The sequence below is a fragment of the Zophobas morio genome, unplaced genomic scaffold, assembly GCF_036711695.1.
Source record: "Zophobas morio isolate AGI-343-1 ecotype UQ-CSIRO unplaced genomic scaffold, CSIRO_AGI_Zmor_V1 ptg000058l, whole genome shotgun sequence".
Classification (NCBI taxonomy): domain Eukaryota; kingdom Metazoa; phylum Arthropoda; class Insecta; order Coleoptera; family Tenebrionidae; genus Zophobas; species Zophobas morio.
The window spans coordinates 1362062-1377071 of record NW_026972163.1 but is presented as its reverse complement, the minus strand read 5'-3'; the positions used below and the strand labels follow the sequence as shown (position 1 = coordinate 1377071).

At 32.5% G+C, this 15010-nt stretch overlaps 2 protein-coding genes and 1 long non-coding RNA gene across 4 annotated transcripts; 1 reads left to right on the top strand and 2 right to left on the bottom strand.

The window, feature by feature from the left end:
* Positions 1-88: 88 nt before the first annotated feature.
* Positions 89-3082, top strand: LOC135143126 (ribonucleases P/MRP protein subunit POP1). 2 transcript variants are annotated; one of them, XM_064074993.1, is made up of 5 exons: positions 89-1968; positions 2026-2115; positions 2170-2393; positions 2449-2712; positions 2763-3082. In XM_064074993.1, exons 1-5 carry the CDS (start codon positions 648-650, stop codon positions 3039-3041), a joined length of 2178 nt encoding a protein of 725 aa, XP_063931063.1. In that variant the 5' UTR covers positions 89-647; the 3' UTR covers positions 3042-3082. The 2 variants fall into 2 exon arrangements, with proteins under 2 accessions (XP_063931063.1, XP_063931062.1); XM_064074992.1 differs by having other exon boundaries at positions 2026-2393.
* Positions 3083-3573: 491 nt separating this feature from the next.
* LOC135143127 (acyl-protein thioesterase 1) lies at positions 3574-4979 on the bottom strand. Its single transcript, XM_064074994.1, has 6 exons — positions 4887-4979; positions 4689-4827; positions 4601-4632; positions 4391-4551; positions 3835-4061; positions 3574-3781 (listed from the first exon to the last, which is right to left on the bottom strand). Exons 2-6 carry the CDS (start codon positions 4734-4736, stop codon positions 3593-3595), a joined length of 657 nt encoding a protein of 218 aa, XP_063931064.1. The 5' UTR covers positions 4737-4827; positions 4887-4979; the 3' UTR covers positions 3574-3592.
* Positions 4980-12079: 7100 nt separating this feature from the next.
* Positions 12080-12787, bottom strand: LOC135143370 (uncharacterized). Its single transcript, XR_010282771.1, has 2 exons — positions 12378-12787; positions 12080-12319 (listed from the first exon to the last, which is right to left on the bottom strand). It is a non-coding gene; the product is annotated as an uncharacterized LOC135143370 (long non-coding RNA).
* Positions 12788-15010: the final 2223 nt, after the last annotated feature.

Below are 15010 nucleotides of genomic sequence, written 5' to 3'. Positions count from 1 at the left end.
AAAAAAGATTGGCGTTTCGTGTTTTGTTTTTAAATAAAATTTTAAAAAATGAAGGTGGACATATGGATTTTCATTTGACTAACACTCGTTTAGCTGTCACAGCTCACTATCAAAGTCTGAAAGTCTTCCTTTTTGAGTTTATGATAAGGAAATTCTGGTCGTGTGGCAGTCTGTTTGCTAAAATTTAAATTTAATCCACCATGGCAGGAAAACCTGCTTTGAGCATTTGCATTTCTAAAGGGTTGTATGAATTTGAGCGCTATTTAAAACACTGCATTAACATATAATTTATCAATAGATTAATTTCGGCATTTCATACGAAAATTAAAATTTTCAGCCTTTCTTGATGTGGAAGTAATACTCTTTATCTTTTATATGGCTAGCCTGCTGTTCATGCTATTCGTCTCCGTTTGCACCTAACGTAGCCCATCTACCTGTAGATGGTAAACGTGGATGGACTGTACGACCATGAACACATTTCTTGCGATGTGCAAAGTTGACGTTACACGTTGTTGAGTGAGGTTATGTTTTAAGTTTTATGTTCTCACATGTTGAAACTGTTCGTGAATACTTTCTTTACGGTGTGTTATTTAAGTGAGACAATAATTTATTACACCAAGTAACTAGTGGTTTAGTATCAGCTACCAATGGCTAACGAAGAGGCCCAATTAGACACCCTCCCAGGGGGCGAAGAACTTCCACCTGCTGTAACTATTGCTCGATTTGTAGCATGTCGGAGTCAAGAAATTCAAGTGATGAAAAATTCGTTAGGCACCCAGTTCGGAACCAAACTAGCATTTCAAACCTTACCTAAACATATGCGAAGACGGGCAATGTCCCATAATGTAAAAAGATTACCACGACGTTTGCGACAAATTCATTTAAACCAAATGAAAAAATCTGGAATGCCTACTAAGCAGAAACGACCATCTCGAAAATATCGAAGGCGACCGCGAAATTTAACAGAAGAATACACGAGAAGGTCGAATAAAAGATATAAATGGCTTTATACACACATCTGGCATGCAAAGAGATTCCATATGACAGAAAAATGGGGCTATAAATTACCTCATCGACCTTGTGATAAAGCTTTTAGAGCCTGTTACAGGGCAATGAGTCAACATTGTCTTTTACAGGACATTTCATATTTTAATGGTATTGAAATTTCCGGGGATAGAAATGTCATTATTCATAATTTGAAATACTTGTCCAAGCCAGATGGAGGATTGAGTATTAGTGCCAAAGCATTTATTAATGGTAATCGTGAAGGAGAGTTGACACTTTATGAAATGGGAGACCTACACAAAACAATTGGAAATGTAAAATTTCAGTGGTTTCCAAGCAGTGAAAACACCGCGACAAAGTTATGGTTGTGGATTCATCCAGCATTTTACGAGAACGTTAAAAGGGCCCTAACACTTTGCTTTAAAGATTGTCCAAATATTTTATTTGAAGAACTCAGAATGGACCTAAGCAGGTTCAGGTTAACAGGCCCACTTTCTAATTCAGTTCTTCATGATGCTCTTCAAACCATAAATATTGATCAAACAGCTTTATCAGAATCATATTTAAGAGACTATATTAAACTGTTCAAAAACAAGGACGTTGTTAAAGAGCAGTCTGAATATTGGAACCAAATTAAAAATGTAACATCCACAGCAGATTTATCCCCACATTCAGTTTGTTCAGTAGTTGTTAATGATCCCAGGTTCTATCTACCAAAAAAGCGAGTAAAGAGTGTCCCAGATATCCACAACTATGGAACTATTGCACTGCCTGATACTGCTGCACATAGTCCACTTTGGTATAAAGATTTTAGAAAACAAGCTAATAATATTGGTATGCGGGATTCAGAGATAGCTGAGCTACGAAGTAAATTATTAGTACCCGGTTCAAACTTGACTGAAAATACTGTTCTGGTTCCAGTAATCCTTATTCAGCAACCTGGAAATAAAAGAGAAAATATAGGTGAGTTTTATGTTTTAATTTTATAATATTTTTCCTAATTGTTTAGATATTTTAAAGGCTTAGGGGGTGGCTGGGATATCATCCTTCCAAATGCTTGGGCTAAACCATTTTGGATTGCTTTTGTTATGAGAGGAGCCAGAGCTGGAGGTTTGCGGGAATCAAGTTCCATACTGTTTGAAATGGGAAAATCACAATTTTTAGAACCAGATACAGATGCAGGAATAAATGAGGAACTTCTATCATCAAAAGAAAATGTAGATATATTTTTCCGTAAGCCACCTAATAAAAGAATTAATTATAACAAATTTAAAATAGCCAGCCCTTTTACTTGTAACTGGAATTTATTATTAAAAGAGTGGGGTCATTTTGCATCTAGTGGTGAAATTACAATACTTCGGAACAAGAAGATTTTAAATTCCATTGAGGTAAGGTTTGTAAATGTGTTCTGCAAATTCGTTCAAGAGGTATAATTTATTACAGGTTTTTCTGAACTCAGGTATCCAGGAGCTGCCAGATTATCCAAAAAATTGTCTTATACCAGTAAAACTGATCTGTGAAGCAAGAGGATGTCCTCAAAAATTTGCCATCATTTGTTTGCCACAGAATGAAAAAGATTTAAAGAAAGTCGTCACTGAACCAAACAGTGAGGACAAATTTCAAGCAGAAAGAAAAGAACTAAGAAGAGCACATCAAAGCTTGCTGAAAAAATTTAGAAAGCAGCGCAAAGCAAAATCTAGTAATTTTGTAGGTGCTAATTTTTCTTATATAATTTTTTCTAAATAGTTGTTTTTTAGGATTTACAAGCATACAAAGAAATGTTAATTAATTATAGTAAAAAGATAAGGGCTTTATGGTTACCTGAACCTAGAACTATAAGATACTCATGTTCAAGAGAAGTGGTAGGTTTTGTTCATAAAGGAGGTTTTAGTTTTTCTCTTGGGAAGAGTTCTGCTACTGGATACATTGTTAGTGATGCGTTGCTGGCGGTTAGACAATTCAAAAACAGAATCTTATTGAGAAATACAAATTCAAGGCAATATAAAGTTGCAAACTTAACTGTGATTTTAGAGTAACTGGAGAATAAATGATTCTTACATTTTTTCGTTTGCTAAAATTCTTGTTTTAATGGTTGTGTTTCAGATTTCTACATTTATATTTGTGGCATCACAAAACACCAAATGAACTACCACAAAAAACAGTATGAGAAAATACTTGTACTAGGCTAAATAATCTCTAAACTGTAGTGGACAATTGATAATAGCTTTATTTTGTACTCCATGTTAGTCACTTACAGTTTTCAAAACATTCTCTAGCAATGAAACAAAGACAATAAAATGCAAATTACAGCATTTTAGAGATACAAATTACATTAATAGTACAGAAGTAGGAGTACAAAATCTATACAATGTAGTGCACTGAATTAATACTTTCACTAAAGTTGGGACAACTGTATATTAGACTTGGATTAAGTTTATCTAAATCCACAGAAATCTTTGAACTAAGTACACTAAAATGACACATATTATATGTACAACAAAACTCATTTAAATTTTTGATCATCTCATCATAAGAGGAATGTGGAATTGAAGAAATTATATACAATAATTATTAATGCAATTATTGATTATTGTGTTGGAAGATGCTTATCAATAAAGTGTTTAATGTCGCGCAGTTCTTCATCCGAAGAGGTATGCATAAGTCCTCTATATGATTTAAATTCTGGATCTTTGAGTAAAGTTTTAAGAAGAGAAGCAGTCATTTGACCCCATTTATAAGGAACTACAGGATCACAATCACCATGGCACTGCAATATCTGTAACAACATAATTTATGGGTGACGCAATATTTTTATAATCAGATACTCACAGGTAGTTCTTTTGCAACTTTCATTGCGCCAGGAAAACTTTTATGCAATGGTAACCAACCTGACAATGAAACAACTCCAGCTAATGTTTGTGGAAAGACCAGTGCTGAATACAGCGCCAACGCTCCACCCTGTGAAAAACCACCTAGGACTATTCGATTGGCAGGAATCCCATCCTTGATTTCATTATCAATCATTGAATGAATTTGTTTGGTTGCTTGTTTAATTCCTAAAAATGTCAATTACTAATTATACATCAAGTTTTTTCATGGATGTTTTATAAAACCAAATTTGAGTGATCAAACTTGTACATATAGTTATCAAATTTGTACATATCATGTTCTCAAACTTCATGACATTATCTTTGCATTGTCTAAAATTAATCATTGAATATTACTATTACCACCCTAGGTGATTAAGTCCAGCATCCTGATTTAAGCAGTGGATTTAAAAAATCAATATCATTAACATAAAGTGACATGGGGCTACAAGGTCTAACGCAAAAGTTATTTTTAACGAAAATTTGTACCTTTGATAAGAAAAACATAATAAAGTTACCTTCTTCATCCTCTGGACCTGACGCGTCAAGCGTTCGTAAATCAAACCAACTAGGCATGCGAAATCCAGCATTTAAAGTAACAGGCATAGTTGGGGCTGTCGGGCATATAACTTTTACGTGAGCAGGTCTTAAAGCAGCCATAGCACTCGCCCATCCTTGGCTAATGAAACACTGTTATCTACTATTAGAAAATTTATTTGTATGCTTACCCAGTATCTCCTAAACCATGCAAAAATATTAACTGAAAACCAATATTTTCTGTAAAACAGTGTTTTTACTAATAAAAACAAAACTAACCGTAGCTGTATGTTTAGCCGTTGCGGTAATAACAATCGGAGCTGCCATTATATTCTAATCTGCTGAATTCTTCTCTTTTCGGTCGTTCGATGAAACAAGGCTTACAAAAAATTTTTCAGTCACTTGAATTTTCCGGCTGCTGTAAGTTTCATTTAAAATTGTAGCAAATCTGAAATTAACACGAAACTAAACCTATACTCAGTGGCTATTGCTTATTGGCAGATTAGTGGTTTGCAGTGAGTTGAGGTTGTGATGTTGACGTTAATAGAAAGAGATAAAATCAGACACAATTCTAAAGCGCAACCGCAAAAATATTGCATACAGTTTTGGATCTTCTGTCTCGATCGTCATCACAGTGGCGTCGCATATTTAGGGTCCTAGGGTAAAAAGTAAAAGTGTAGTGTTTAAAAATGGACAGGAAGGAATAAGAATGTCTGTAAACGTAGTGCAGACTTTCAAATCCCTTTCTGTGATATATTTTTATCAGACACCTGCGTATTTATTTCTTTAAAACATTTTTTATATTTATTCAAGCAATAAAAAAGCACACATTAAAAAATACTATTACAGGTACTTTATTAATTCATATTACATACAAAAATTCTTATTAATCTAACAGAAACTGCTGGAAATAACTACCACCAGCTAGAATTTACGTATCCAATATTCTCCTCATTAACTACAGTTTCCGATAAAAAATTTCAAACATCACTATCATGTCAAAAATTTTAATGTAGTCCATGCTTTATTGTCATTATTTCGGACAGCTGGAAAGTCAAACTTTCAAAATTCCAGCTTACGCTTACAGCTACATTCATGTAAATGTCAAATGTAAAAGTTAAAAATGACTGTCAAATATTTAGGTTAGAAACATCTAAAGGTTGCTTTACACTATCTGACGACTGAATGACATTGACGTCTGAAATTTTTTGGCGGCAACGGTAGCTGGTGATTTTTTTCAAATTATCAGGGTTGTTTCTTATTGCATTAATCCCTCAATTATCCCATTTCTCAAATTTTCTTAATTTTCCACTGAAGTAGAGTCTATTTGTACAATAATGGTTTCTAATGGCTCTATATTCTTCATTTGATAACGACAATGGTCGACTTCTTGTCTTAGGTATTATTTATTAATATTACAGTTTCGGTCACAAAATCTTGGGCAGTTCTGTCATTCCTGCGACATAAGCTCTAAAACAGGCTTTACGTACCTCAAATATATATATTTATAACCTCAAATTTGCCATGTTTGTCTTTTTGACGTAAACTGGAATGTGGATGTTGACGTATGTCAAAATTTATTTTTTAAAAGTGTCAATCATTATGACAGTAAAGCATAGACTACATCGTGTTTTTTTTAATGACAGAAAAATACTGCCCAAGATTTTCTGGCCGAAACTGTACCATATTTTTTTTTACAAAATAACCCAAACACGATAAAAAAATTGATCGAAAGTTGTTTCGACAGAACTTCCCTCGCACCTAAAGTACAATGAAATATATCCAGCATTTTAGAGTTGACTTTTTTCTTTACACAATTTTCAGATGACGTCATCAACATTTTTGCAAAGATGTGCATATCAGCCTGGATTGGTGCAGTGTAATAATAAAAATAACAGTATTGTATTCCCAAAATTTTCTGGGAAAATAAATGAAAGTTCCTGATTTGATCAATAAAATAAATTGGCTCATTCATAATTTTTTTTGGGCCACCTGTTTAAGCAAATCTAACAAATATGAATGCAGTGATAAATTACAAGTATAGACCGATCATATTTTGCACATTTTAGATAGGATTTATTCGGCAAAATTTTGAGGTGACGTCTTTAATTTTTTAGGGGGGATAAGCAAATACATTTTGATAAAACATTGACAATGCTTATCATACTTTTAAAACATCTTCACATTAAATTGCAAATTGTTGTTTTATGATTTTAATTTTTTTTCCAAAAATCTGGACGTTTCGGGTAAAAACTCAACACGGATTCATAAACTACATGTGTAGGACTATGTTATTTTATACAATTTAAAACCCATGTACTAGGTAGAATTTTGAAGTGACGTCATCACATTATTGGTGGGGATGGTTAGACAAATTTTGGTTAACGTTTTACCATCTACATATTATTCCTAATACATATAAATACAAAATTTGACAACAATAAAAATTCGGGACCAGAGACAGATGGAAAGACAGACAGATAGACGGAAACGGAAGACATATTTCGTCGTACTCTAGGCGTCATGAAAGGTCGAGAAAACGTAAAAGTAGAGAGTCGGCCGCTTACGCTCGGGAAGTAAAAATTGGTCTAAGGTTATTTCGACAGAACTTCCCTTCCTCTGAAGTACAATAAAACATATCCAGCTTTTTCTAAAAATTACAAAATTTGATTTTGCAAATTTCATTTTTTTTGGACTTTTCTATGAGTTAAAATAGAGATATGTATGTAATATGTTTCAAATGAGTTTTCCTTTAACAAAATTTTCTGATAACGCCATTAATATTTTCGCAAGGCCACGTATATCTATCAGTTTGGATAGGTACAATGTAATACTAATAATAATAGTATTGTATTCGCAAATTTTCGGGAAGATTGTGAGCTGTTCCTGATTTAATCAATAAGATAAATTGACTCATTCATTAATTTTTATGAGTCATCCGCTATAAGCAATTCAAAAACTTTTAATGCTATGATAAACCACAAGTGTAGACTCATATTTTGCACCTTTCGAATAGGATTTTTTCGGTAAAATTTTGAAATGACGTCATCAATTTTTTAGGTCATAGACAGATACATTTTGATTAAAAATTTACTATGTTTAGGATAACTTTAAAACGTCTGCAAGCTTTCAAAGCATTCAGTCCTACAGTTCCCGATTTAAACAATAAAATAAATTGACTCATTCAATAATTTTTTGAGTCATCCTGTATAAGTAATTCTAAAAACTATGAGTATGTTGATAAACAAGTATAAAGTCATAATATTGTAGATATACAGGGTGTTATTGAAAGGTACATACAACAAAATGGACAGTTCTTCGCGAAGTGTAAGAAGTCGGAAAAACTTATTTTGTGCTATCAAAATTATAAGGGGAAAATTAACCCTTATCCAACCTTTTTAGACGCTACTGAAGGATAAATAGATAAAATTAATTTATTTTAGTAAATCCTAGCAACTGTAACAATAAAATTTTTGTCAAGAATAAATGTTGCTGTAGAAACGAAAGGTGATTTTTTTATCAGAGGTGTACAACGAATTTGGACATAAATTTTAATAATTTTTATCTCTAAAAGGAGAACACTTTTACCTGAACTTTTTTTAATTTTTAGCACCCATACGTCGAGACCAATTGCCGATGTTATTTTGTACGTACCTTTCAATAACAGGCTGTATATTTCAGAGAGCATGTGTTCGACAAAATTTTACGTCATACATTTTTTGGGAGGGGATAAACACATAAATTTTGATTAAAGATTTGCCGTGATTACGATAACCGTTAAATATCTGCAAGATTTCAGAGCATTCGGTTTTGCAGTTTCAGTGTTAAATTGCAAAATGTTGTTAGGTATACAATTTTGATTTTTTTTTAATCTGGATGAAAACTCAACATGGATTCATACACCACAAACGCAGGATTATCTTATACTGCTGTAAATTTTAGAGATGATGTCATTCCATTGGTGGTAGGGATGATCCGCCAAATTTTGGTTAGCGGTTTATCATCGACATGATATTCCTAATAAGCTTACAAAATTTTACAACAATGGATCTAGTAGTTTCCGAGATTATCTATATAATTAAAACACGGACAAACGGCAAGCAGATAGACAGACAAACAGACAGACAGAAACGGGAGATCTATTTTTTACATATTGTAGGGATAATGAAACGTCGAGAAAACGTTAAAGTAGCGATGGACTCGATTACAACACTTACGCTCAGAAAGTAAAAAATCACCAACTCGCGCATTTGAAGTAATAAAATTCAACAGCAAAGGTATATAAATATAGCATATAGTGTGAGCATAGATTATGATGAGGACCTACGTAAAATAGTTTAGAATCCTGAGTACTGACGAGCTGATATTACAGTAAAATAATTTAGATTTTTTCGAAATAGAGACAAGGAAGTTTTGACACCTCACAAAATTGACGGGTCTCCTCATAAAAAGACCCTATAACCAACAGTGTGTACAAATCTATCATTATAAATATATTAAAGTACTTAGTGTAAATATACAGTCGATTCTTAATAAAATCAATGCAATTGAAATATTTACAATTGCAGATAAACCCCATATACTTATGTATATTTCATGTGCGTTAGCGTTAACGAGCATTGGTGTATCCCTGACAACATCGGCACAGCTCAAAGTAACATATACATTTTAGCTTCCAATTCTTGTATTAAAATGCAAATTAAAATTTCTAATATTATTGTTACTCACAACAATGCACCATTTGTGCCATAATTTGTTTATATAGGCCACCCCAAGGTTATATTAAATTATTTATAAAGCAACTAGCACTAATTTGCTTAACTTTAGTTTTAATAACTTTAACCATATCATTTTGTATGGTGATTTTAAGATTAACTATCTGACTAATTTTACACTAACGACAAACGACTATTTATAGATCTAATTAACAGTTCTAATTTAAAAATTAATAGTGGTAAACCAACAAGAATAATTACAAATAAAAATATTACACACATTACCTAGTGAATAAAGCAATAGGATCCGTAGGAAATGTAAATCTGAGTGATCATTCCGTCATATTTTAAAAATATAAGCTAGTAATAATTATAAACAAATTGAAGATAACATTAACTATTCCAAAAGAATTGTTACAGATCCCTAGCAATATTTAAAAGCCAGGTCATCCAGAACTCTAGCGAACAAAGAATTTTTAAATACCTTATCTTTACCTGGTATGTTAAATTAATGTTGTTATACTAAAAACACTAAACTTGTAGCTTGTAAAAATACTAAAAGATGACTCACCCAAGAAGTATTTAAGTTAGGTAATGACTTAAAAGAACTATCTTACGTCGTATGTACCTATCCAGAACTTATAGAGATAAAACATTTAAAATGCAAATAAGAAAAGCCAAACAAAATCATTATCACAGGAATCATAAACAATTTCTCAAACCCATCTAAATTAATTTGGATCAGAGAAATAGATCTAGCTCTTCAAAAAAATCAACATTTTAGCTATCAAAAGGGATTACGTCGACCTTGTAAAAGTTCGAATGTGTGTGGTATTTCACTCAGAGTAAATTTCGATTTACGTGTGTTTTTTAACGATTTAATTTTGAAAATTTAAGCAAATCACTTTACCGTCACATACCGTTGTTCTAACACCAGGTTTGTGATATCTGTACCATTTTATAACAAGAAATTTAATGATTTTCTTCGCATTTTGGTGTACCCGATAGGCGTCAGTCTTATCAGTTCACGTTTTGTTTTCCCGATAGCTCGTTTCTTGCTGAAGCGGGTAGCCGGGTATTTATATTCAGTCCTTCGTAAAAAGGGAAGGTGTTATATGGGCACCTTCTGACCACTTGTTATTTTAACATTCTTTCTTCTTTTCTTTAAAATGAAGGAAAATTCTCATTCTTCTCCCTTTCCACCGAAAGAGCAAGATATTTTTAAATAGCGCATGCTACTAATGTATAATAATAAATGTGAAGGTTAATCTAGTTTAAATTATTTTTCAATAATATCAAAATTTAAATTTTTATCTGGTTCTAAACTTATTGAGGTATGCGGTCAAAGACGCTGAAGGTGATTTTATTTTTGATGAAGGTGAAGGCGATCCAGATTCTACCTTTTTAGATATTGGTAATTGTAACAAATGATCCGAAATGCTTAGATCTGCATTATTTGAATTACTTTTGTCTTCCTCGACTGCTAAAACATTTTTTGTACTAAGAATTTGTTGTGTAAATTCAGTAATATTATCAAGTTTATCAGTTACGGGTTTTAGTGTTTTTTTAATTTCTTCTTTCGTTAAATATTCTTTAAATTGTTATAAATGAATTCTGTTTTTTTATTATTTCACGATTTAAGATAACGTCAATTATTTCAATTTTACCATCAGCTATCGACTCTGAATTGGCGTTGCCAGTCATTTATATATAGTGAAAATAAAAGATACGCCCAACTATTAATGCGTTTTATACCAATAAACATTTAGACAACGCAATGAAAATCTATAGACTACAGTTTCGACCTCTTTAGGTCTCATCAATACAGCATATTTCAATGGTTGTCTGGTATTCGAATACTTATTCTTGTAAGCCTAAGATAAGCAAAGTAACATTGTCTAAACGTTTATTGGTATAAAACGTATAAAAAAACGTATCAAGAAGAGGTGACACCAGTGATGGCAGGTGTAACACAGCGTCTGGCGTGGCTCTTGTCCGGGAAGTAGCTATTCCCACTCACTGATTAGTCCAAGTTATTTAAAAAGTACGCAGTATTTGTGACAAAAATGATAATGGAACCCAATGATTCACAACACGACATTTCTCTGCTACATCAGACTAACATTAATTTGCTTACCTTAGGCTTATAACTTGTAAGGATCAATATTAGACCAATTTTTCTGTGTAGTGTTCCTTGTCTTTTGTAATTTTGCTGTTTCTTATAACTTGCTCTAATACTAGCTTGACCAACAATATTGGGTCTCTGATATGATTTATAATATAATTGTATAATCATCCCCACAAACAATGGAATGACGTCACCTTCAAAAATGTTCAGGTGGTTTATGAATCCATGTTGAATTTTTATCTTAGATTTTTGCAAAAAAAAAAAATCAAAATTGAATAAACACTTCGCAATTTAACTTTGAAACTGCAAAACCGAATGCTCTGAAATCTTGCAAACGTTGTAAAGTGATCTTAGCCATAGTAAATTGTTAATAAAAATTTATCCCTTTTAACCCCCATCCCAAATGATGACGTCATCTTACAATTTTGGCAAATAAATATTACCTAAATTTTCGCCATGGGTAATTTATGTATTAGAACTAAGTTTGTTACAGAATACATATAAACAACATAATAGTTAAGAAGAACTTTTTCGGACGATCTGGAGTTTGGGACCGAGGCGTAGCCGAGGCCTACAAATCATGAGCTGGAAAAAGTTCTTTTTTGAGGTACACATAATGTTTTTTTTCTGCTACCGATAGCGTAAATGAATCTTATTGCTCCAGTGACACTGATGTAAGCGTAAGTGAAGTAAATAGGGCAACCTCGTTGCTAGCTCCGTAAGTAGGTTACTAAGGGCGTAAGTGTTACTTACGCTGCCAGGACAAAAAAGTAATGAAAGTAGTAGAATGTCAGAGAAATGTCAATAATTTCATTTTACAGCAATAGTTTCTTTTATAATTATTTATTAATATTAACTGTAACACTACACTCAGTAATATTTATTAAAGGATTATTATTTGAAGTTATTTCAAAATTAGTAACTGTCACATTTTCATCAACTGCATGAGCTTCCAACATTTTCTTATATAATTGAGGTAACAAACAGAAGAACTGACACGACGTTAATTTCAGCATTGAATATTCACACCATAAACTGCTAGGAGACTTGCGGGCTTCGGATCTTTCCTTAAAATAACCAAACATTACGGTTTCATTAACATCTTGAATGTTTCGTGATGTATACCAAATTGAAAATGCGTTGTAAGTTTCATTATAACGGAATTTCGATTTTTCAGGTAACAGACATGCGCAAGCAATATTGGCAGCTTCTTCTATAGCCTGTAAATGACTTGAATCACTCATTTTTCACTTTGAACAACTACTTTTTATTAGAAAACTTCACTTGTAAACAAATTTTTTTATCTTGTTGCTACGGAAATGAATACGTTCAATGAGTTCCTGATAATTTCTTAAATATTTTTTAGTTACTAGAATTATTACTTTTTAGTGTTACTGGTGTCGGTAGCAGAAAAAACGTAATACAATACACGCTGCGTAACTCCTTTCTTAAGTCTCGGAGGTTTGCCGGGCCTCGGCGTTGCCTCGGCCCGTCAAATCCACCTCGACAAAAAAGTTTCCTTACGCAGCTTGTAATGTAAATAACTATTAGGTGACCATACAAAAAATAATTGGTTATGTAAGTAGTTTTGAAGTTAGAAATTATTTTTTCATTGTCGGAAAACCTTGAGTCTTGACTTGATAAAAACCAAAGTGCTACTTTGCTCTTCCACTACGAAAAATACTGGTACCGTGAAGTTTCGTAACGATATTCAATAAAGGTGGAGTTCAAATACCCTTTTATTTACAGCGATGGATCACAATCCTTCCAACGCACTAGTTATAATACTAATCTACAATCTAGAGCTCATCTGGACGTAACTTTAACTTTCCAGCTTCTAAGTCGGAATCTGCTACAATGAACGTGTGGATCTCCTTTCAAAATCAGCAGTTAACAATGGATCCTCGATCTTCTACATTCTAAAGACGATATCGCTCGACCAATTAAATTAAACACAACATTCGTACACAAGAGCTTCGACGTTGCTGAATTTTTTTTTACCTTACGTTCTAAGAATCCAATAGCCAAACTTTTGTTACTTCCCGCCCTCGCTATCCCCTTTATACAACCTTTTCTAACCAATCCCAGTCTTTTGGCAACACCCTGCTACGCTTTCAGATTCAACACACCCAAACACCGTTTCATCTCTTTCGCCTAGGTATCCCAGTTTCCTGTCAATTTTTGGTGCCCTAGTTATATCATAACTGATTGGCGTCTCAATACTCTTAACATCACGACCTTTATTCTTCAGTTTAGGCGCATTACGTCCGTTCCGTTTGGAGAAATTTTTGAAAATGTTAATTTTCAGATGTATCAAGCAGTATATACTTTGATCCAGATCTCTGGTTTTCAGTTTTAGGTGGTACACCTTTGTTTATACATTCGTAAAAAGCTCTGACTGACCTCTGAGCGTGAAGCTCTGTGTTCCTATCTATATGGTGTTAGCTTGATGGTTTCCTTTCTTCTTATAGATCCTGGGTTGAAGAAATGCTCATGGCTATATAAATCTGGAAAGTTCACAGGCTAAGCAACAAAAATATACATAATAAAGTCTATTTTCATGTTTTCTTAGCGATCTACATTGCTTGTCATTTGTCTGTTTGTCACAGTAACTTTGCTGTCCTGCGGAACAGATTACTCTGTCTTCCAAAATGTATCAATTCGCCTCAAAAAGAAAAAAAGCCATCTCAAAATATCATTAAATCTCACTTGAACTATGCATTTCCAGTGAGTTGCTTTTTTAGCTTTCTTCTCAGTTTACACATACGGTTTTAAAAAAAAAGTTTTACCCATAAAATTTTATAATATTATATTTTCACCATTGATAGCATATACAGGGTTGCTAAAAAGTATGGATAGGGCTAAATATTTCCAGAACGGTTGATCACAACTCATTGAAATTTGGTGTTTTTTTTTTATTTTTTAGTGCAAATAAAGAAAGGCATGTGTTACATCTCTGAATGCAGATTTTTTTAATTATTAAACTTGACCCCTCGTATTATTAAAAAAAAATTAAGTTGACCTTGTATTTCCAAAACAAATATTGATGGAAATTTGAACATTTTAGAGGATAGAGTTTAAATATGTACTTATACCTGCATACCAAATTTCATTGAATTCTGATAATATTATTTAGATGTATGCATATTTTTAGCAATCTGTATGGAATATCCATTAGCAATGTATTAGCGACCGTGTTGCCATTAGTTAATTAAACATATAGAAAAATCATACAAATATTAAAATTTATTTTCAATCAATATTCTAACCTGACTATGCTAAATAAAATGTATAAATACCAGTGTGTATAGTAGATTAAATATAGTAGATTATCACGTTATGTTTCGAAAATTGTCGTTTACCTTAATAATTAAATACGTGCAGACCACTTTGGAAATATACCTCATGTAAGATATGTGCATCCAATTTTGTAGCCTCTTTGCGGAATTAATATCTGTATATAGATTATCACATACGTATCCATAACGTATTAATGAATGATAATACCAACCTGTAGACATTCGTAGAAAAATAATCATTGACTTATATTTCACCAACGTTTCAATGAAATGGGTTCACTTCTTTTAAGTTGGATAGCTTTTGTCTACAAATAGTATATGGATTGTTTTTTTAATAAAAGCTAAGTAAATAAGTTGAATTATTAACTGTTAGTACATATATATTTTATTTATTACTACTTTATTTTTACAGTCAACAGAATTTTAAACATTATTGTCATCATACCCAAAAATTAAAAC

Coding starts and splice junctions, on each gene's coding strand:
- LOC135143126 (XM_064074992.1), top strand. CDS start 648: ATGGCTAACGAAGAGGCCCAATTAGACACCCTCCCAGGGGGCGAAGAA. Junction 1,969..2,025: donor AAATAAAAGAGAAAATATAG/GTGAGTTTTATG, acceptor GATATTTTAAAG/GCTTAGGGGGTGGCTGGGAT. Junction 2,713..2,762: donor AAGCAAAATCTAGTAATTTT/GTAGGTGCTAAT, acceptor GTTGTTTTTTAG/GATTTACAAGCATACAAAGA.
- LOC135143127 (XM_064074994.1), bottom strand. CDS start 4,736: ATGGCAGCTCCGATTGTTATTACCGCAACGGCTAAACATACAGCTACG. Junction 4,633..4,688: donor CGGCTAAACATACAGCTACG/GTTAGTTTTGTT, acceptor ATTGGTTTTCAG/TTAATATTTTTGCATGGTTT. Junction 4,062..4,390: donor AGGTCCAGAGGATGAAGAAG/GTAACTTTATTA, acceptor TGACATTTTTAG/GAATTAAACAAGCAACCAAA.